The sequence below is a fragment of the Ambystoma mexicanum genome, chromosome 10 (genome assembly GCF_040938575.1).
Source record: "Ambystoma mexicanum isolate Mex_15411 chromosome 10, UKY_AmexF1_1, whole genome shotgun sequence".
NCBI lineage: Eukaryota > Metazoa > Chordata > Amphibia > Caudata > Ambystomatidae > Ambystoma > Ambystoma mexicanum.
Genome location: NC_090932.1, coordinates 620,732,609 through 620,755,655, shown reverse-complemented (window position 1 = coordinate 620,755,655; position 23,047 = coordinate 620,732,609). Strand labels below are relative to the sequence as shown.

Below are 23,047 nucleotides of genomic sequence, written 5' to 3'. Positions count from 1 at the left end.
CTGATCTCCCCTGGCGGGAAGCAAGACGATCTCTTCTGCATCGCCCTCCCCTCTGTGGTCTTGTGATGCGCGGTTCCCCATGACAGTGAGGCTTCAGATCTCCTCTTCGCCTCCACACTGAAGGCTGGTGTGCGGCCGGGCGGTGGAGGGCTTCATTCCACGCAGCTGTGAAGCAGGGGGGGCGGCGGTGCAGCCTCCCGGTTGAGCGGGCACCGGGTCCACGGCGGGAGTCCCTCCGCCCCAGGAAGCAGCAGATGTGGCCCCTCGCACGGCCGAAGGGGGAGCGGGCCTGATCTTCTCTTCGGCGAGTTTCTGGGGCTCTTCATCCAGCGTGTCTCAGTGGATTGGGTTGGCCCTTCTCCTCCAGAACCAGCAACGCACAACCCAGCATATGGCAACACTCTACTACGGTTCCCAGAGACGCCCCTTCCCAGAGCGGTCCTTCCTCTCTGCGCTGGGGGCGGCATCCAGCCACGGAGCACCTGAACCCGGGGGGGCTGGGCAATTGGCTCCTCGGTCAGCCGAGGTTCGAAACTCCAGAAGCACTAGCAGATGAGCGGGAGGAAAGTGACGCAGAGCTACAGCCCGGCTGAGGCAGGGTGTCTGGAGTCTGTCTTTTCCCCCTGAGGGTCTGGGAGCCTCTCTCAAAAGCGGCCATCTTGCTGGATCTGCAATGGGGCCGTGACAGGTAAGGTGGCTCCTCCCGTGCTCCTCAAGTGCCCGGAATAGATCTACCTTCTCCAGCGCCAGCGTTTGGAGGCCGATGAGCTCCGCCTGGACTCAGTCCTGCACACCACCCCAGTGCCTCCTTTACCATTCCTGACGCCGAGAAGCACAGAGGAACAGGCAACCGACAGGGGAAGGGACACAAAGCCGGCCACCTAATCAACCTTCCCCGCTGCACCCCAGGGAGGAGTCCGACCACAGTGCATGGAAGGCAGCCCGGCAGCCATTAAACACACGGCTGCGCTCGCCCAACCCTCCCCGAGCTGAGAACGGCCCAACACACGCGGCACCCCTCATCAACCACCAACGGGGCCGATCGCATCAGTGCGCCCCACCCCCACACACGATAACCTGCACCCGATGCGGGGGCTGTGAAAGCGACCTCATTTGCCTGCGGCCAAGTCCCGCCACTCATCATAGCATAAAAACCCCCAATAGGCTCCAACCTCAACCCTAGAGCGGCGGTAGGGGTATACCGCTCCTCACGTGAAGTGGAGGTGGACAGCTGCAGCGGGTGACACTTGGGGCACCATCAGCCAGTAAGTAACGTTTTCCCCGAAATCCACTCCCGCACACGGGGAAGCATAGTAGAATCAGCAGAGCCCGACCAGGCTGCCCAGTCCTTTGCCTCCACCCCCACCTCTGTGTTATCAGCCAGAAGCACAGAACAGCCAGCACCTGGACTGTCACCGGCTACACTGCTTTAGACCTTCGCTCAGGGGGAATCTGCCTGGGGTTTCCTGCCCGAGACATCAGCGACCTGCAATGGCGCCAGACCATATAACCCTTCTCTAGGGTGGGCCGTCCCCATCACTATCCTAGCAAAAGGTAAGGCGGCACCTGCCGCACCACGCTCAGCGGGGCAACACCCCAGGGGCCCAAGAGTTGCGGAATCACCTGCGGATCTCCCTCCCGAAGCTAAGTCAGCTTTTGCCGGAGCTCATCCTGTCTGGGTCCTGGGCTGCGAGGGGCGGCTAAATCCCGGCCGGCCCCTTGCCTGGGCCCCGGTTCACCTGGACGCTCTGCAGCCCCCTGGGACTGGCCTGGGACCGGGTGCCCGAAATAGACTCCGTGTTATCTCCTGATAGCAGGGTTTAATGATCATTCCACACCACCTGAGCTAACCAGCCCCCCCCCCGCCCTCCCCTCGAGGATCATAACCGAGAGGAAGTGCCTTGGGAGGAACCACAAGAATCCGCTAGATTCGGACCAGCACGGGCTGCCCCCCCCCCCCTATTCTATATGTACGGGGACGCACTGAATCGCCATGTCTAAATCCAATAAAACCACCAAGCAGACGGACATCAACGCTATTAAACATGCCTGTTGGAGGGGGAAAAAAACAAGAAGGGTGAGCGCAATGAAGGTGGGTTGGGAAATGCTCCCCTCAAAGACCAAGCAGCCAGGGCATCTCAAGCAGTCACAAAAGCTGACCTGCATGTCCTCCTATCTGCCCTTACCAGGGAATTCCAGAAGGGCACGGAAGAAGTAAAGAGTCAAATTGCTCGTCTGGATAAGAGAGTGGGGGAGATCGAATCGAGAACTGAGGAAATCGAAACCACACTGTGCGAACAGAACTTTGAGATCGGAGAAGGAGCTGACAGAATTAGGGCCCTGGAATGCAGGTGTGAGGCACTCTAAGCCAAACAAGAAGATGCTGAAAACCGCTCGAGGCGGAAAAATATCAGGATACAGGGAATCCCATCTGCAATCCTGGAGAAAGACCTCCCATCTTACGTTTCCGATCTCCTCCGCCACATCATCACCCTTCCAGATGACACCCCCCTGGAGCTTGACAGTGTGCATAGAACCAGACCTAGGCAAAATTCTAATGGCTCAGCTGATGTGCTGGTTAGAGTCCACTTTTACAAGCTCAAGGAGGAGATAATGCAAGAAGCCAGGGCCATGGAACACATCCAATTCCGGGACTCGGAGATATCCCTGTTTCAAGATTTGGCAGCAGCGACATTAGCAAAACGTAGAGCTCTCAAACCCATGGCTGACTGGCTACGCAAACGCAAGATAACCTACCGCTGGAGCTTCCCCTCAGGCCTCGCCTTCACATGGGAAGGGAAAATCCGACAAATCCCTTCCCCTCGAGAGGCGGAGCTCTTCATGAACCCGGAGGCGGGAGAAGAGGCGCCCGGGAGTGCAAGCCACTCACCCGAGCGAACTAAAAGTCTCTCCGCTCATGGTCCCGAGTAGAGGGGCGTCGCAGGAGGCGAGGTCCGCCCTCCAAAGGGAAGAACATCAACAATCGCTGAAGCCACCCCCTCTCTAACCTCCGAAAACTCTGCTTAGGAGGATGGGACTCATCGAAGGACGGGGTCCAGGCCTTCCTGGGCCTTTGGTCGAAACGACTATCTACACTCCATCCCCCACTGTTACATTTTCACCGATAATGCACGAGGCCATAGGGTCTCCCATCTAGCTGGTAGCGACGGCCCAGCCGACAGCCCCGTTGGTAGAAGGCTGGTCTGGATACCGATACCTGTTCTTTGTTTTAGGTTCTGTTTTGGTTCCTTTTGTTTGTTAACCATGGTCAGAGGGAGCTGCAGCTAAGGAGATAGCTGAAGGAAAGGGTGAATCAGGGGTCAGGGCGCAAGCGGTAAGGTGGTTTCTCCCCCTACTCAAATCCACCGCAACATGGACAACCCAACCCATAGGGGAAGGGGAGACCTCAACCCTGCAGTCGGACGGAAGCAAGGGTAAGTCGCTAACTAACTCATCGACGAATGGCCCAGCCGGATAGAGAGCCATCGGTGTTAACTTGGAACGTCCAGGGCCTGAATGCCCCTCGAAAGAGGAAGTCAGTAGAGCAGAGGCTCTCCCAGCTGGCACCTGATATATGCCTCCAAGAGACACACCTCCTTAGGACAGACGAGCGCCGCATCTCTTTCCACCACTACACAAAAAGCATCTTCGCCTCTGCAGGCCTCAAGAAAAGAGGGGTGGCCATCTTGATAAGCCGAGACGTCCCTTTAACGAATATCACGGTCAAAAGAGACCCAGAGGGGCGGTATATTCTTCTGAAAGGCCGGCTGGTAGAGCTTCCCATCACCATAGCTGCTATTTACTGCCCAAACAGCGCAAAGCCTATTCCTTCGCAACCTTCTTCCCACACTTACATCCTTCACTGAAGGTCAGCTGCTCATAGGGGGCGATTTCAACCTGACTCCAGATCCTAACCTGGATAAAACACTCCCTCGTCCAAGGAGGACTTTGGCAAAGTTCTCACCATGGCAGAATTCTTAAGGGAAACCGACTCCATAGATGTCTGGAGATGGGCCAACATGGGGGCTAGGGATTACACTTTCTTCTCCCAGGCCCATCTGGGGCATTCAAGAATCGATCTGCTGCTTATCTCCAGTTTGCTCATTCCCTGCGTTGAAACCATCCAAATAGGACACAGAGCCCTCTCGGACCACGCTCCGGTCATAATGAAGCTGAGGGTACAGAGATTTCCCTAGCCGACCCAACGACAATGGAAACTTCAAGACCAGGTCTTGACAGACATAGCGATCAGAACCGAAATGGCAGAAGCCCTCAAGAACTACTTCAAGGAAAACACCACCGAAGACACATCGATTTCCACGATTTGGGACGCCATGAAACCGGTGATCAGGGGCACGGCCAACGATTGCACCGCCAGGCTACGACGTCTACACAAACTACAGCAGGACAAACTCGAAACTGAGGTGTCTGAGGCGGAATGTATCCTGAAACAGGGTCAGAACAGGAAGGCGAGCCGCACACTCCAGAAAGCAAAACGCTCTCTAGAAATGCACCTAGCAGACAAGGCGGCCAGAGCTCTAACATACACCAAACAATTCTACTATGTGCACAGCAACAAAGTAAATCGCCTCCTGGTCAACAAATTGAAAAAGCTGCACTCGAGGAATTCCATCGAATGTCTCCAGGACGCACAAGGAACGCCTCACTATGCCAACCCAGAGAAAATGGACATCATGACTGCACATCACAGAGCTATCATGTCAGGTTCCCCGACGGCAGCAGATGCACATACGAAATACCTAACTGGGATTCAGCCGTGCAACCCACACCCTCAATTGGCAGCACTAGAAGCCCCGATCTCGACAGAAGAAGTGAGTGAGGTCATAGCAACATTGAAAAACTCAGCGCCTGGTCCAGATGGGCTCACAGCTCCATTTTACAAAAAGTTCTCATTCATACTCGCCCCCAACTAGCAGCCCTCTTCAACTCCTTCCTCTCGTCAGGGACGGTCACCCCATCGATCGAAGAGTCGCTAACAGTGCTGCTTTTGAAACCTGGAAGGGACCGGAGCCTTTGTGCCTCTTACAGATCCATCACACTCCTGAATTATGACGCCAAAGTCTTCGCCAAAATGCTAGCGAACAGGCTGGCTCCCTTACTCCCGGACATTATACACCCGGATCAAACGGGATTCATCCCCGGCCGCAGCACTCACGACAATATAAGAAGAACCATAAGCTTCATTGAATCAGCCAAAAGGAAGGGTCAGGAGTTGATGGTGCTCTCGCTCGATGCTCAAAGCTTTCGACATGCTAGACTGGGGCTATATACAGAAAACCTTAAAGCACTATGGCTTCGGCCCCAATTTCATAAAATGGACACTAGCTAACTATCAGCATCCTTCCACCAGGCTGAGAATTAATGGAATCAAATCCAACACAATTCACATCGCAAGAGGCACGAGGCAAGGATGTCCCCTCTCCCCACTGATCTTCGCCCTCTCCATGGAGCCGTTCGCATGCAGGGTATGGCAAAATGCAGCAATCCAAAGCCTGGCAATCAAAGCCCAAATATACAAAGCGGCCTTATATGCCGAAGATGTTCTCTTAACATTAACCAAGCCCAGGGAATCCATGAGAGCTCTGTGGACGGAACTGAAAGAATTTGGGGAAGCGTCTGGGTTCAAGGTCAACCTTTCCAAGTCATCGGTGTTGGGCATCAACCTACCTCGATCTTTGACCACGGACCTGGAAAACTAATATCTCATACCCTGGGCAAAGAAGCACCTTTCATACCTAGGGGTCCGGTTGCCAGGCACACCTAATAGACTATACAAAGCTAACTTCCCTCTGTTGTTTAAAGAACTCAAGAGCGATTTACTATGCTGGCAGAAACAGGAGATCTCCTGGTTCGGAAGAATTACGGCTCTGAAAATGAACCTCATCCCAAGATTACTGTACCATTGCTCAGCCCTACCAACTACTACCCCGAAGCAAGCGACACAGAAACTACAAAGGAGCATCATGAGGTACATCTGGGAAGGAAAACAGCTAAGTATCCCAAGGAAACTCATGCTGCGGGGCTGGGCGGTGGGGAGCTTGGGAGCACCCGATGTCGCCAGATATATCCTGGCTGCCCAGCTCTCGCATGCATTCGCCTGGTCACCAGCCACACCGAATCCCCGTTGGCTGGAGCTGGAGGAGGCCTGGAGTCCAGACCCGATAAACGCACTACCGCATATGAAATGCTCCATCGCTCGGGCAGACAGGGGGCCCCTCTCGGCAACCGAAAACATGGTGGCGAGCTGGAAGAAGGCGGCGCGGCTATGGAGAGTCCGCAGCACAACAGGCCCACTCACCCCGATCTGGATGAATCCGGAATTTGCGCCAGGCATCAACCCCAAGGACTTCTCGAGGTGGAGGGAAGGAGGACTGGAGAGAGTGCAAGACTTTTTCGAGGAGGGAAATCCTCTGGACTTCGAGGCCTGCAAGGAGAAATTCAAAGGTCCCTGAAAACAAGAGGTTTAGATACACCCAACTTCGGTACTGGCTCTCCAACAGGAGCATGAAAAACCTTGGAAGCCGAGACCTTACAGCCCTGGAACAAACTCTCACATCGCCTCCCCCTAAGGGCAAGATCTCTACCCTCTACAGGATCCTAGACAGAACTGACCCGACACGCAAGGAACCATACACGCTCAAATGGGAGAGACACATTGGGAGACCCATTGAGCCGGAGAAATGGGACCAGATCTGGACAAGAGCAAATGGAAGCTCAAAATGTGTGTTCAATAAGGAGGGGGCATTCAAGGTGTGCTTCAGGTGGTACCGAACCCCAGAATCTCTCAATAAGTGCAACCCAGCGATCCCACCATCGTGCTGGAGAGGTTGTCCGGACAAAGGCACGCTATTCCATCTGCTCTGGACATGCCCCAAGGCGACTCAATTCTGGAAAGCAGTGCTAGACCAAATCAACAGGATCACGGGCCTATCAATCCCAAGGGACCCAGGTATCGTACTGCTCAGAGCATGTGGCGAGGGCCAATTCCCTCCATCAGGCCACAGAGGAGAACTGTGCTCCCACCTGCTGACGGCCGCCAAGATCTCAAAGGCAAGACTCTGGAAAAATCCAGAAGGTCCATCGGTCCAAATGTGACTAAATGCTGGGACTTAATTGCGGCGGAAAAAATTACCACCCTCAGGTTTGGGAACAGAGACAAATTCTCCCTCACCCTTCCTTGACCACGCACAGACATACCCAGGCCTGGCCCGACAACCCCCCTCTCTACGGTGGTTGGACAAATATGACAAATAGAATACGGAAGAGTTGCCTGGGATACACACCTGGGGAGCTCAACCCCGGCGAGCAAAAGCAGAGGCGAAACAGCGGAGGCCTTGAACTGAAGGGTGCCTTCTCCCCTCACCCAGCAGGAGCCCGAAGAAGGATCTATCTCCAGTGGCTCTTAATCCGAAGCGGGGACTCGAGGGGCTCACTCCCACTGAACTACGGCCACACCATGCAGTTATACCTTCCCTGCTGACCTACAGTTATTGTTTGTTGGTTTCTTTGATTTGGATTTTCAAGCGAAACAGTGCCGAGGGAAATACCCTCACTTTAAATGCCATAATGTATAACTTGCTTGTTTAAAAACAAATAAAAACATGTTTGGAAAAAAAAAAAAAGATATGTTTTAAAGTACATTCTAAAATAAATTACAACCTTTTAAGGCAACTAGCAAAATAATCATGCAAAGCTATTTTCTAGCTTAGGAAGTAAGTACCTGTCGCCGTAAGGAAGCCGCATCAACAACAGTCATGTCATCTGGTGTTCCTTCAAGCGTAGAATCTAAGGTTGCAAGCCCATATCTAAAGTACACACCAGAACAAGGCAGAAATGATTGTCAATATACTATGTACAACTTTAATCCTTAAATATTGAATGTGTCAGTTAGATCTCATGCATTTTCAGACTAATATGTAAAGCAACTGTCATTTCACTCTACTCCCCTATTGACGTGTACCGTAGTTTTTCTACTCAAACCCTGCAAAGTATAACACGAAGGATAGGAGGCAGACCGATCCTTACCTTAGCAGCCTAGGCATGATAGGTGATCTAACATTGTCATTAAAGCATGGAACAACAGCAATGATCAAATGAAACATCATAATAAAAAGGTTGAAAACAAAGCATGGCGGTATACAGTTGCACACTTCACATACAACACAAACCGAGCAGTGCACATGTCAAAAAACAGGTGGTTCAGCTGGAGACAAAATATCCTGCTGCATGGTGTGTTTTCAATCTGCCACCAACTATTGCTGCCAAAGTAGCATCTCCCAAAAATGGGACTGGACACCCTACATTACAACCACTTTTATGTTTATATTAATAAGCTTTTTTACTGCACCCCTCATCACCGTAGTTATCCTGAAGGTGCTGTATTGTGGTGTAGTTTCTTAGCCTGCTGGTTGGGTGCACAAGTAGAAAGTGACCTGTTTGAGTGTTTGCAAGAATGCCAGTAAGTGCTTAAAGAGTCTCCTATATTATGCATTATACACTGGTATTGCTACAGAAATGTTATGGTAGCACCAAGAGCTGCTGTTTGAAGTGCAGATCCCGGAGGCCGATCATATTTACATGCTTTGGTCCTGTCCCATGCTCTCTGCTTATTGGACTGCAGTGCGTGCAGAATTTACTGCAATGGTAAGCATGACTGTGCCCTTGGATCCCAAAAGGGATACATTAAGCTATTACGGCAAGATGGAAGGGAATAAACTTAGCTTTATATTTGTATTTATTAAATTTTTATATAGCACTTTACATAAGCAACAGTGAATACATTACAAGCATTACATAGTAAAACATTAATCAAATAACCGACAACAATATAGAGAACAATTTACATGAGGGGAATGAGTGAACTTGTGCAGTAGGGTATGAGAGAGAACAGCAGGGGGGGGTGTCAGGTTGGAGCTTGAAGAAGATAGGATTTTAAAGCGGAGTGGAAGGAGGAGTAAGAGGTGGTGGAGCGGATAGGGGGAGGGAGACTGTTCCAGCGAAAAGGGGCAAGTTGGTAGGAGCGGAAGGGGGATGGAGCGCAGGGTGCAGGTGGAACAGAGTAGGAAATGATCAGCAGAGCGAAGTGGGCGAGAGGGAAATTAGAAAGAGGAGTGAGGAAAGGTAGGGTGGAGCGAGACCATAGAGAGATTTAAAGACTATACCGAGGAAGATGAATTTAAGTTGGGAATGAAAGGAAAGCCAGCCCAGTGAGAGGAGTGAGGAGGAGATGGAATTGCGAGGAGAGAGAAGGCAGAGAGAGCAGATGGCAGAGTGGTAGACGGATTTGAGGGGGGTTAGATGTGAGGAAGGAAGACCAAAAAGGAGAGCTGAGAAATAGAATAGTCTAGAGAAGATTAGAGAGGAAATTAGGAGTTTAGTGGCGTGAAAGGTGAGGAAGGGTCAGATTTTGCGGCTGTGTTAGAGATGAAAGCGACAGGCTCGGGAGTTAAGATGTGGTAGGTGAAGGAGAGGTTAAGAGTCAAAGTGCAGGACGAGATTGTGGGTGTGAGGGGAAATGGGTAGCTGGGAAGGAGGAAAGAGGATCGAGGGGGGATCTGCAAGGGGGGGGAGGGTGGGGAGGGTGTTAGCGGGAAAGAATAGGACTTCAGTTTTGTCTGTGTTTAGGGTAAGAAAGTGAGAGGACATCCAGGATTTAATAGAAGAGAGGCAGGAAGAGAGCTTGAGATGGATGTCAGAGGTAAAGGTAGAGAAAGAGGAAAAGCTGGGTGTCATCAGTGTAGAAGCGGTGAGAGATACCAAAGGAAGAGATGATCCGTGCTAATAGAGAGGTGTAGGATGAGAAGAGGAAACCTTGTGGGACACCGTAGTTTAGTGAGTAGGTGGCGGAGGTGCTGCCTCCCCAGGAAACTGCAAAGGTACGATTGGAAAGATAGGAAAGGACAGTCTTTGAGGCCAAAGGAAGAGAGAGAGTCAAGATGTAGAGGGTGATCTACAGTGTCAAAGGCAGCGGATAGGTAAAAGAATCGATGAGTGTTTAGAGTAACAAGCAGAAAGGAGGGAGCTGAGAACGGAGGTGAGAGCGGTTTCAGTGGAGTGGTTAGGGCGAAATCCAGATTGGGTAGTGGGGAGGATGTAGAGGTTAGAGATGAAAACGGAGAATTGTGAATAGACAAGTCGTTCAAGGAGTTTAGAGAGGAAGGGTAGGAGAGAGATGGCTCAAAAGTTGGAAGCCAGATGGGGGTTAGCAGAGGGCTTTTTCAGGATTGGGATGATGGTTGCATGCTTGAAGGTAGAGGAGAAGGTGGAGGTAGCCAGACAAGTGTTGAAGAAGGAGGTAAGGTATAAGGAGGGGGTACATTTTGGGAATGAGAGAGGTGGTAAGGGGGTCAGAGGGAGCATCGGTTGGGTGAGCTTTGGCCAGGAGGAGAGAAACCTCAGATTGCGTGACAGGAGTGAAGGAGGACATGGAGATGGATGGAGTAGTGGAAGGAGGTGAAGGGCAGAGTAAGAAGGGGAGCAGAAAATGTCTTGGCGTAGTTTGGACCTTGGAGGAAAAGAAATTGGCAAGATCAGTGGCAGTTATTGTAGAGGGTGTGGTAAGAGAAGTAGGTGGATTAGTTGGTTGTGGAGCAGTGTTTAAGCCATCGACGTTCAAGGTGTCTGAGGAGGCAGCGCATGGAGGAAAGCCGAGGTTGGGCAGGTTGGCGAGAAGGGTGCAAGGAGGTGAGAGGGTGAAGCTGGTCAAGACTAGTAATGAGGGAAGAGGATAGAGCAGAAGAAGCCTGGTTTGCAGAGAGAGAGAGGAGAAGTGAGAGGCAGAGGTGTGGAAAAGAGGTTGCTTCGGAAGGTTTTTGGAGACTGCTTTTTTCCTTGCAAAGAGTCATCTTGTTCACTGGAAGCGTGCTAAACCCGCCTGAATTACAGCATTGGCTACATGATTTCACATGGGCAAATAATGAAGATGTGTACACCTCGCTCCAACCAGTAATGAATCGCCCTAAATATATATTGACGTTTGACTGTGCCTACTTGCTTGCGCAGTACAACGCCCATGCTGATTTATCAAGTGGAAGTGAATCTGTAGAGTTCAGTTGACATGTAATTAACTGCCATGCCCAGATTTACTGTTACCCGATTATGTAATTCCGGTCTTCAATGTGTTACATTTCAGCACTGTGCGGCTGTTATGCTGCCTTCCATGCTAAGTGTTTAAGCCATAACAAATAAAAAAAACAATTCCAGTAAGGAGGTGGTTGTGTCGAAAGAACACACCCTTTTACACAACTTGCCCATTTAAAAGCAAGTACTGTAGAGAAAGGCGGCAGTATTATAAAAATATTTCAATTATTTTACCTTATGCTTGGGAGCCCCTCTGGTATTTCCAAGAGCCCCACAGCAATATCTTGACACTATGCAAACAGAAGTAGGAATATGGTGCAATGCGGGGATGCATACAAAAGCGGTTTCTCGTTGGGGCAGAATGCGTAAAGAAGGTATTGAACCAGTCTACATACCGACAAAAAAAAAGCACACAACGTCTTGTTAGGGGAATTAAAATAAAGATAAAGCATCATCCAGATGTGGGTATGGGGTCCCAATAAGAAATGGGAGCTAATCCAGTCATGGAGTGAGACAAGGAATAGGCATCTTGGGGATGGGCTTGTCAACCCACTGAATAGTAAAATCGAATCAAGATTTCATGATCTTGCGATGCAATTCATATATTTGCATGGTATTCAGCCAGTTTGATAGAGAATGGGACTAATCTTTTCGGATAACTTCTTGTTTGATGAATTTTCAGACAATTGACCAAAATGACAATTTGAAACATGTGCATAGTATAGTCTCAGTAGAGATCATTTGATATTTGTTGTCCATGCAGACAACCTAACCGGGATTTTATTATTTGCTGGGTCAACTTTAAGGTGTTCACCTAAGCAGTAATGTGCCCTGCAGGTCCGACAGAGTTCCAACAAGAGATCAGGGCAAACACAGGGCACGTGAAACAGCCCCAAGAAAGGGGTATACTCTTTAATGCAACAGATAAACTAGAAAGCAAACAAAGTGGAGACAGTACTGAAAGGAGCAATTGGCATTCCGGCAAAATCTACATTTACACCACATATGTAGAAATACTGGTTGTTAGAAATGAGTAAAAACGGGTTCTACATACAACCATTGGACTAATTTTAAGGCTTGGAGGGGGAAATGAGTGACTGATTAAGCCGCTTGACTTATGAGCAGATTAAGTATTTTTTGGATATGGCACGTATTTTGAAGATAAAGAAAACGGAAGGACAAGCAATTCAAAACATCAATGAAAATAATGCACATACATGGCGATAGATGACAGAACACGACATGCTAAAGGAGTGAAAAATGCATCAAAAGCTTCGATTCAATTCACCATGTCCGTTTGAAGGGAAATCGGTGTTTAGTGTTTGTGATTGCTCTTGGCATTTCACACAGTTCTACTAATCATAAAATCTGGTCATTAAAACGGAGTTAAGTCAGTGCAGAGTTTACGTTGGTATACAAGGGCGACAGATATGCATCTAGATTTCCTTAATCTATAATGGACTACAATGCATGTTTGAAATGCTTTTCAATTATCTTTCCTTCCCGTTACTATAGGGGTCTAGCATTACATCGTGCTGCGTACTGCCACCAGTTTCTTCCAAGCCTCAACTGCAACTTTTCCCTTTCAGCCACATCAAATAATACCTATGGCATTCAACCCGCTTTTAATCTCTCTTCAATACCTTATCTAGTCCATTACTAAAAATAAAACAGAGTTCCTGACTGTTGCCCCACAGAGCATTACTCCATAAATCCTTCTGTCCATTGGGAGCTACTTCTACATTATACCGTTCCCCTCTCTTCTTGGTCTACCTCTATTGCCCTCTCTTGGCCACTTTTTGGGACTGCTGTTGTCCCATTGTTGCTGCTTTGCTTTTCACTTTGTGCTGTTTATCTCTACCTTCCCCTCTGTTCAGGTTGGGACCCCTTTTGATTCTGCTTCTAGATTCTGGTGATCTTTTTGCCCATCCTCAATGCCTTTCCTTCCCATTGCCCCCCTTAGGCCCTTCCGCTTTCCTCTTTACTCCTTCCACACCTTCTAGAAGTCTGAGTGATCCTGGTTGTTGCAACCCACTTACCACAATCAGATGCACACCTATCTTGATCACATCCCTGTTTTGGCAGGTTCATTGTTGGCCCCACCAGTCTGATGCTCAAGTTGCCACTATTAACCCCTATGTAACCCTGTGTTCCCACTCTTGCCTGTCTGTTGTCGTTCTTGGTTCTTTCCTTCTGTAAGGAAGAAGATTCGGGAAAAGAGAGATGCCTCTGGGACTGGTGGGGTAGTCCATCTATCAGGTATGTGGGAGCAGGTTGCTGCTATATGCTCATTGTTATGCAGTCATGAGTAAGCATGTGACTTAATTAGCTAGCTTTTATGACATCAGCAGGGATGGAACCAACTACAATATGAGCAGAGACACAATCAGGTGAAAATGTGTTTAACATTTCTTAATGCCATACTTCTTTCCATAAGGTATCACTAGTGCAAAGAGAACTAATCGGTGGTACCTCTCTAAATGTATGACTAATACATGTCTTTAGATGGTGCTGCCCATAGTGTTTCCATCTCATGCTTTAAACTTAATTAATCAGGTAGCCAGGTCACCATTAATTACACAAACAAAAGCAACCCTTGCTAGTTTTTTTTTCTGTCAGCAGAATCAGTGAAATGCATTGCCAATTAATAACTCCAACTAGAGCTTACATTGTGACATTATCGCTGCATTAATTCTAAGGCAATATGCTAACTCATACAATCATTAATGGCACATCAGTATTGAATAATATTAGGTTTACATTCTGATTTTGTGCGAGTCGTTACGTTTTTGTGAAACCTTCTCATTAGTGGCACACTCTTGAACGCAGGGCGTTACTGATTGGCTCTTTTAAAGCATGCATGCGTGCATTAACAGCCAACAAAGAAATCGGTTTACCTTGTGTTGTCATGGTGAGGGTTGGAGGATGTGGCAGCACCCGAACCACCACGTAATACTGGCCTACAGAGAGAATTCGTAGAAAGGAGGCACAAATACATAATTGGGAAATGAAAATAAGAAACACTAAACACAGGGATAACGAATAACTGACATATTGTGTAATATTTCAATACAATATAAACCCATTTCATGCAAATATATAATTTGTAAAATAGTTCCCGTCTTAATCAATTTGCCATCGCGATTCATAATTTTACCACGTGAGCACACAGTGAAGTAAATTGTTTGGAGGACAAACCATATTGCTTCCAACAAAGCAGCATCAAAGTACCATACAACCAAATATTCAAAACTAGAAAACCGGCCTTAAATATAAATGGCAAGTACATCAAAAAAGGTAGGAAACATTCCTATAATTAATGGTTAATAAGTTTTTTAGTGAGCACCCTACAAATAAACCTAATTGCTTCTTTGCGCTTTTGGAATTTAAGCATTGGTTCCACCCGGGTGCCTATTGAAAAGAGGTGACTTGCGATTTGCGATGAAAGACATCAGGTTGGGAGACGTATGCCATTTAAGAGGTTATTCCAAAGGAGCGGTGTGATGGTAGCAAATAGTCTGTCAACTTTGGTCCTGAATGCCGCTGTTATCAGTTATGTGGTTGGCTGGTGGAGAGAATAGAGCTGTGTTGGGTCGGCATAGTTTGATATTTTTGGGAAGGTAGCATGGTAGTTGAATGCAAGGAACTGGATCTTGAAGATCTTTGCCAGGACACACTTTATGCTTCGGGATAGTTGATAACTATTTGGCCACTGTTTAAGCAAAAAACGAGCCTTCCTGCAGCATTCAGATTTTTTTGCAACCTTTATATTTCAGAAATAGTTACTCACTGTAGTAACTACTGTACTCCGAGTCCAGGAGTCTTCAACCTTTGGCTCGCCAGATGTTTTGGACTACAACTTCAATCATCTCTAACCTGCATAGCTATCAGATGGATAACATGGATTACATGGGGATTGTAGTCATACATGGGAGTGGGGTTGGGGTGGGGGGTGAGTCAAAGGTTGCCAACCCCTGTCCTCGTCCATAGTCCCCTTTCCTCAAGACTGATGGGGGAAGTCTGTCACACGGGGCAGGACTGGAGCAATTTGTACCAAGGAGCAAAATTCTCCTTTAAATGTTGTATGCAAGTGCATGAATGGGTACGCCCGCTCAGGCTGACGCCTCCCTCAGGCCCTGCCCATCAGTCCTTGACTGCTCGTCAGCTTCTAGTATCTAGCCGAGGTTGGGTTCTATGAAGGAAAAGGAACTATGGAAAAGGAGTACAGTAGTCACTACTACAGTGAGTAACTTTCATACGATGACGTCCCATTCCGTTTCTTCCATACGGATTGGGAGATTTCACAGCAGAAAACAACTTTGGGAGGAGGCTTGCAAACCGGTTGCGTAACAGCTTGTCCAAAACTGACGTCAGCCCTTTAACTCGTGTCCAGACAGTGTAATAATTGCAGAAAGCGGATGGTGAAGACCAATAGGAAGCCATGCAGCCACAGCTGTAGCTTTAGCCCTAATGGCGTGAGCATGCATGTCTTTAGGAGGTTAGTGGTTCTGCATGGTGTAGCAGTACCGAAGCCTGAAACTAGTCATCTGACAGCAGTGGCCTTCCAGGCCTGTGAGCCGTGATGCAGGCCACCAAAAGTAATGAAAGAAGTGTCTGATTTTCTGAACTGCTTAGTCTGATGCAGTCAAAATGTAAGCGCTCTGATGAATCAGTGACGATTCCCCTCTGCGGGAGGATCACATGAGGGGGGGTGGGGGGCTGGAGGGGAGCATGTCAGGAGGAATGGGAAACCCCTTGTTCAACTTTCCCTGAGACCCCCAACTTCTAATGGGCTATTGCAATTAGCCTGATTTTTGCATTAGGGACTTCAAGTCCCATAAGTCCAGGAGAACTGGGACGAAGAAGAGGGCCTAAGAAGAACAAAACTGCAAAGTGCACCTTGTTAATGGAAATGAACCACACCTGAGGGAGACTGGTAGGCTTAAAAGGCCCCCTCAGGTGCAGGCCATTGTTGAGAATAAGGGGCAGAGTAGCCGTCGTAGGTGGAAGAGTTGTGCTCTCTCCATGTTGCTGCAGAAGCCAATACTGGAGGAGGAAGAAGATACCGGGACAACTGTCGAGGAGCGAGCAGTAGCCGGTTCTGAGAGGGACTTTGCTCCCAGAAGCTTTATTTGCAGAGGTCGCCCATGCAGGAAGCATGAGAGGGAAGCTTGGCCCCTGGAGACCTGTTTTGCAGAGGCTGTGCAGCAGGAAGCAAAAGTCTGAAAAGCTTTCCTTTCCCTAAGGTCATCTCTGATGGCAGACTAGAACCAGAGAACCTCTGCAGCAAAGGAAGCTGTGTGTGCAAGTGGCACAGGCAGCGGCAGACAAACCAAAAGATTTCCGGAGCGCGAGGAGCCGCTGAAGAGAAGGACATGTGAACAGCGAGGGAAACAGATGCACAAGCCTGACCCGGTGAGTTCAACAAGTGATTGTAACACCAGGGCACTCTGACCACTCGCATGCTCAATGCAGGTGTTTTCAGATTGAACAGCAATCGCGTATGAGTAAACATAAGACTGAAGGAAATTTTGAATACCGAACTAGCAGAAAACAGAAGATGATTATATAACATCAAATTACTGTGACTTTAAGAATTCAAGTTTATTTAAAACCCAGCATCAATACTTCTAGAACTGAATGCAAACCACCATTACCCAAGCTAAAAGAAAAAAAAAACAAGGCAATTTAAAACCAACAAACATTGCCAAAGTCAGAAGGGGGCAAATGAAAGTCCCAAAGGTTGTAACGTGTATTGCCCATGTGTGAAGAAGTCCATAACTTAAGCTGATATAACCTCATATTAGCAAAGGCAAGGAAGAAGCAGAATACAACCAGATCATTGTCAGTGTTTGGGTAATAAAGAAGTGGGGAAACAAAAGTGGCAATGAGGCTGCCCTTCTGGTAAAGGCTGTTCAGAAGTAGATGAGCCTAACTTAGAGGTTTTGGAAATCACAAACGTGTATTAAGAGCATCAATGTGAATCTTGCCTTTCCCGAAGAATTGCTTGATGCTGTAAACTAAGAAGCACTATGAAGTTGTGGTAAGCTGACCTTAACCACAGAGGCACTTGTTTGTAAACTACTGTTCGGGCAGGGGAGTTTACCCGAACAGGAAACTTTGAAGTTGTAGGCCTGGCATGGGAGTGTGATAAGTGTGATAAGCCAGGTGGAAGTTGATGAAGTGTTGCGAAGTGGTGTTGACAGATTATCTAGACAAATTTTCAATGCTGAAGAACTGCATATAAAGCTGCTGCAGAAGTGTTCTATACCTTTAGAACTAAACACTTGTTGCAGAAGCATCCTGACAGACAATTAATGTTAATGAAGAGCAAAGGAAATAATATTGATTTATGTGAAGATTGTTTTGAGTCTTATTATTACAAGCGGGAGAGAAATAACTTTTGTGAACAATTCCGAAATGTTGGAACTTTGTGTGGTCAAATTGGAGCAACAAAGAACTGTGTTAGAACATTTGTTACAGAACAGGATTACCTTCTTTTTTTTGAAACTGTGGAAGGACAGAGACCTTTTGTTAGAGTGTTTCCTTTAGTTTATTTTAGGCAGGGAAATCCTTGTCAGGGTAGGGATAGTGAGGCGTTTATCCAACCTTTCGAGTTAATAAAATGGCATATTTTGAAAAACCTTCACAAAGTTGTTCCCCTCACAGTTCTGACCACTCACAGCGCCCTCCTGACATTGAGAGAAGAGCAACCGAAGACTGAGCGGTGGGGGAAAAAGGAAATTTTGAAATTTATGAGGACATTACTTTAGGCAAAAAGGCTGTGTTAAACTATATTGTCCTTGTGGAAAACAGTATAAGGCTGGAAGCAAGTAAAGCCCGATTCTCACTGACTCTCTGCGCCTTGCAGCCTGCAAGTCCCATGCAAATCTAAAAAAAGGTCTGTCTCTTCGAAGGGTCTATTTCTGATGGTTGATGGAAAATGCCAAATTGAAGAGTGTCCGACAATTGGGGTGATGTGGCTGCTTGGTGCGCAGAAGGTGCCTGCACGCTCCATTCATCCAAGTATGTGTAAACATGAATCCTCCTCAGATGAAGGAAGCTGGCTATTGTGTTCCTAGGTTTGGTAAATACTCTCGTAGTATTCAGTCCAAAAAGTGGGGGGAGGGCTGTACTGAAAATGCCGTCCACTGATAGAGAACCTCAGAAATCTCTGATGCAGTTTTGGGGTCCAGTAGTCCTCTTGCACTGATCCCAGGATATGGGCACGCGTGACCATCATGAACTTTTCGTTGGGGCGAAAAATACTGATGGTTGAATGGTCTAGGATTGCCACAGGCAATCCTGGTTCTTCTTGGGCACAGATAATAGACAGGAGTAGATCTCATGACCCCCTGTTGTCTGGTGGAATGGATTCAATGGCCTCCATTGAGAAGGGCTTGTTGACCTCTCCCAGAAGCCGAGTGAATGCTATCTGGATGAGCGGTGGGGAGGAAGAAGGGTGAAGAATAGAAAGATGGTAACACCAGGTGACTATGGAGAGTGTCCAAGGGTTCTGAGATATGGCCTGTCCGAGCGAAAAGGGACAGGGGAGCCTGCAGCAAACTGGTGTTGTGTGGGCCAGGATCGACCAGTCATTGCTTTTTTGGATCCGCTGAAGCTATAGTAGAAGATTCAGCGAAGAAGCCTTTGGAAGAGGAGCAAGGCCGTTTCCTTCTCTATGGCCGCTGGGAGTCCTGTTGAGAATTCTATCTTTTCTGTCTTGGCAGCTACGGAATCCACCAAGAACCTCTGCCTGACATCCTTGGAGAAGGACTACTGAAATGATTCATGTCCGGGCTTCGAGAGGACCGCAAGAGACAGAGGTCTGGGTCGAAGGCTTCTGTTAATTTAGCTCTTTATCCATGGACGGATTTAACAAATCCTGATCGTCTAAGGGGGAAGTCCAGTATCCAGTCTTCACCCTCCTGAGTAAACATGGTCACAAGCATTCAGGCCACCTTGCACATGTCCGTGCGCAAAGCCTCGTCTCTACTGGAGTTGTGTAGGGAAATGTATTCAGAATTTCAAGAAGTCCAGCTCCACATTTCAACATTCACATTTTAGCAAAGGTGTGAATTCTAACTAGGGCCAAGGATGTGAGATTCAGGCTGAATCTAATGGATGCCAATATTGGGAATGCACAGAACGTGTGCTAGACAAATAATCACTTCGCACCATGATACCACGGTTGTAGGCTTGCACTGGAAAAAAAAACATGAATCTAACATACTAATTTACCTTATCCATTTAACACATAACAGATTGCCATATTAACAATGAGTGCAAACCAGTCCATGCCGATTATATACTTGGTGCAGATTGATGGAAATGCATTGTAGTTTGGAAATGAAATAACCTAAATGTGCAGGCTTAAAGCTGCGCACTGTCTTAATGGGGAAGTGACAAATCATAAGTGTGGAATGTGAGATCCGTTCTGCTAAAGACATTGCATGGTTTAAAAAACGTTCAGTGCAGGAAAACCGCACTGAGATGTAGCTATTAATTTAGTTTCTTAGCGATTGGGATGAACGCGGTCAGAACATTCTTGGATAGGCCGATTGGCAAAAAGGGAGGTGGTTTTAAATGACACGAGGTCTCAGAAAAAGGCTTGAAAAGGCTTGAAGTTTGGAAGGGCTGGCTTTTTCTCTCACTCACTGGGCTCCAGAGCTGGCAGATGTCTAAGGAGAGGTTGCAGTCCTAGGCACTCTTTTCCTCTGGCTTACCTGGGGTGAAGTGTGCAGGCAGGCGCTAACAGAAGACTCTGTGGGGCACTTTTCAGCAACGACGGAGCTGGATGGGGACACTGGCAGTTCGGAACACATTTAAAGAAGTTATCCTTGGTGAGTTCAGTTACTGTGAGGAGCAAGCTAATGTGTAAATGAGTGGGGAAATCATTTTTAGGTGTTGCATTGTACAGTGAAGTTTTAAATGTGCATAACTATATTTTCTCTTATTCATGCACCAAAATTCAAATGTAATAGAAGTTTAGTCTCTGCCAAGACTTGTTAGAAGCTCAAGGTCAATTTCCACAGAAAGCTGGCTAGTTACCAACACACACTGGGCCTCATCACGAGTTGGGCGGTAGCCCTTAAATGCAGCAGGAACACTATTACCCCGGCATTTAAGGGTCCGCACAATCATGAGTCTGGCAGCATTTAGCCCCCCCCCCCCCAGCTGTAAGCTCGGGGTAAATGCACCAACTTAACATCCATTTTTGGGTGCAATTAGCATGGCTAATGCGCGTGCTAATTCGCCAGAAATGCCCCATTGTGCCCAATGGGGAATACCCATTACCTCCCAACCCTTGATCCGTCGCTAATAGCGCCGGACCGGGTGGCGGTAACGCTATTAGCCCGGGCAGTATTCCGGCAGTATTACTGCCCAACTCGTGATGAGGCCCACTGTCTTGAAGGCTCATTTAGGAAATCATAGCAAGGTCCTTTTATTACAGAGAAACTAACCGCAAGTGAATTACACTTAGAAATGTTTATTGACGATTCCTGGTTCCCTGATACAAGAGAAAAGTCATTTGAAATTGTATATTAAGCCTGTATCTTGGGCATTTCAAATTTCTGATAAAAAATAATTTGAAAAAGGTGAATTACCCTCAGTGTACTTATTATGTGCTCAGCTTTATTGGGTTGGCATACAAAGGGATGCAGAATGTGTGGTAAAATATGAAAGCAAAGTTAGTCACTGTAAATTGTGTTAATCTGAGAGGCTCTGAATGAATGTTCGTGTTTCATTTACATGGTAAATGTATTCTGAGATGTTTATTTATTTGGTAATGCACACCAAACCCTTAGGTAGCTGGGCGCAAACAGGACAAGTAGGCTTAAAGCTTAGTTACAGATCAAGTTAGATACACACATACAGATCAAGTTAGATGCAGGGGATATACATTTATTTCCACTTCCAGGTTACAAAAAGTGGTGGGGACTGGGGTTGCATATTGCAGTGGAATAATGTAGTAGATAGCAAGCATATTGGTTAAAGGTGGGGGTAACCGGTATTAGGTAGCAGGTGCAGCGTTGGTACAGGATGGAGCAAGTCAAGTCAGATTGTAGCCAGTTTTGAATGTTACGGCTAAATTTAGGGTAGGGTTGTTCCATTCTAAAGACTATGGGGAGTGCGTTTCAGGCTTGCGCTGCTTTGACCGGGAAACTGGCACCCCCAGCTGTAGTCCGTTTGAATCTCGGGATCTCCAGGGTATGGGCATTGGCAGATCTCATGGGTCGAGTAGTGAGTCTTTTATTAATTCTTTCAGAGAGGTATGGTGGTGCTAGGTTGTTCAGGCATTTAGACCTAAGTGGGACTGTTTTAAGGAGGATCCTATCGTTTATTTTTAACCAGTGGACATCTCTTCTGAATTTGGAAATGTGCTTTGAAACCTTTTCACGGCAGACGTATTCGAACGCTTGATGACACGCAGTATCCCGTGGCAACGCTGGACGCGTTGCCATGGACAGCGTCTTAGCTATAGTTGTTAAAATGGCGTACATGGGCCATTTTCCTTTCCTCGCCAACGGTGTGATTGTCTTTGCTCGCTGATCTAAGGTAAGCTACTAGCAGCCTCGGTTTTGTAATTGGATATCAACGAATACGCTAAGGAGAAATGGCAACTTTTTTAGTCACGCCAGCTTCTTAATCTGGTTTAAAGGGATCTTGGTTCCATTTCATTTTTTGGTTTATTTTGCATTTACACGTGCAACGTACAATACGCTATTCTCGGCTGTATCACAAACACAGCGCACATACACTTTTGAAACCTCTGAGATTTAACTGAGAGAGTGCATCATTATTATTATATATTGTGAAATATTTCTTTATACCTTTGCATCCGCCCCCTCACCAACCCTTGTTTCTCTGTCTATCAATCTCATTATCTGTTAATGCCAACCATGGCTTAATGTTTCAATATTTGCATTTTCTTTGTCACGTTATGTTTTCATTGATGCTGTTGTCACACAATCTCTGGTATGTTTCATTGTTTATTGTGTTTGATGTCAAACCAGCCCAGATTTGAAAAAGGCTCTGAGTGAGCCGAAACATGTTATCATTCATGGGCTTTACCTCATTTAATGTGTGACAATATAACACAATTAAATGACTGTTAAACTGGTGGCACGGCATTGTTTTGTAGTTTGGGGATTTTGTCAGTGATGTATTTGTTGGCTCCTGAGTACAGGGCATTACAATAATCCAGTCTGGATATTATGAGTGCGTTGGCCAGGGTAATGCAAATAGTTTCAGAGAGAAATGGTTTGCAGGCTCGGATGAGTCTACAGGTGTAAGCTGTTGTGGATGCTAGTGAGTTAACTTGTTTTTTATGGGTAAGTGTAGAGTCAAGGTAGAAGCCAAGTTTTCACTGCATGCATCACCTTGATGGGGTTGTTGTCAATGTTAAAGGAGGCATAGTTAGGACTACATTTTGAGGTTCGTCTCCGAGCCCAGGATCAGTATCTCGGTTTTATCGTCATTCGGACAGAAGCCATGGGATGCCATCCATGCCTGAATAAGGAGGTATGACATGCATTACTTACCGTAAAAGCATTTCTGATGATTGTATCTGCTTAGATTCACATGCTGTGCTTAGTCCGACATCCAGTGGTCACTGCAGAGTATTGCATTTTGTTTTTCGTAGTCGAAAAGGGGACGTCGACATAGGCGTGTCTGTAATACTATCCCTATAGTGACGTGCAGTGTACCCAAAATCCCTCACGCGTCGAGGTCCCTCGGTTTGTATTTTTTCCTCGTCCTGAGGGAGACTTCTTAGGCGTGAGTGAGTACAGAAAAGAGAGAGAAAGTAATAAGACGTCTATTTTCCTTCCATCCGAGCGGGGAGGAAGGGTGGGCGCATGTGAATCTAAGCAGATACAATCATCAGAAATGCTTTTACGGTAAGTAATGCATGTCTTCTGATGTTTGTTATTCTGCTTAGAAT

General features: G+C 47.2%; 1 protein-coding gene across 8 annotated transcripts in view; it reads right to left on the bottom strand.

Moving 5' to 3' along the window:
- The window catches only part of MFF (mitochondrial fission factor), a 532,802-nt gene that overhangs the window by 124,513 nt on the left and 385,242 nt on the right, over positions 1–23,047 (bottom strand). For 5 of the 8 annotated variants that reach the window (XM_069618195.1, XM_069618198.1, XM_069618199.1 and 2 more), the window contains 2 exons: positions 13,998–14,060; positions 7,742–7,826 (listed from right to left, as the gene is read on the bottom strand). In XM_069618195.1, the coding sequence (XP_069474296.1) occupies positions 7,742–7,826; positions 13,998–14,060 (148 nt within the window). The remainder of the gene's footprint in view (positions 1–7,741; positions 7,827–13,997; positions 14,061–23,047) is intronic. The other 3 variants (XM_069618201.1, XM_069618200.1, XM_069618202.1) reach the window with 1 other exon arrangement.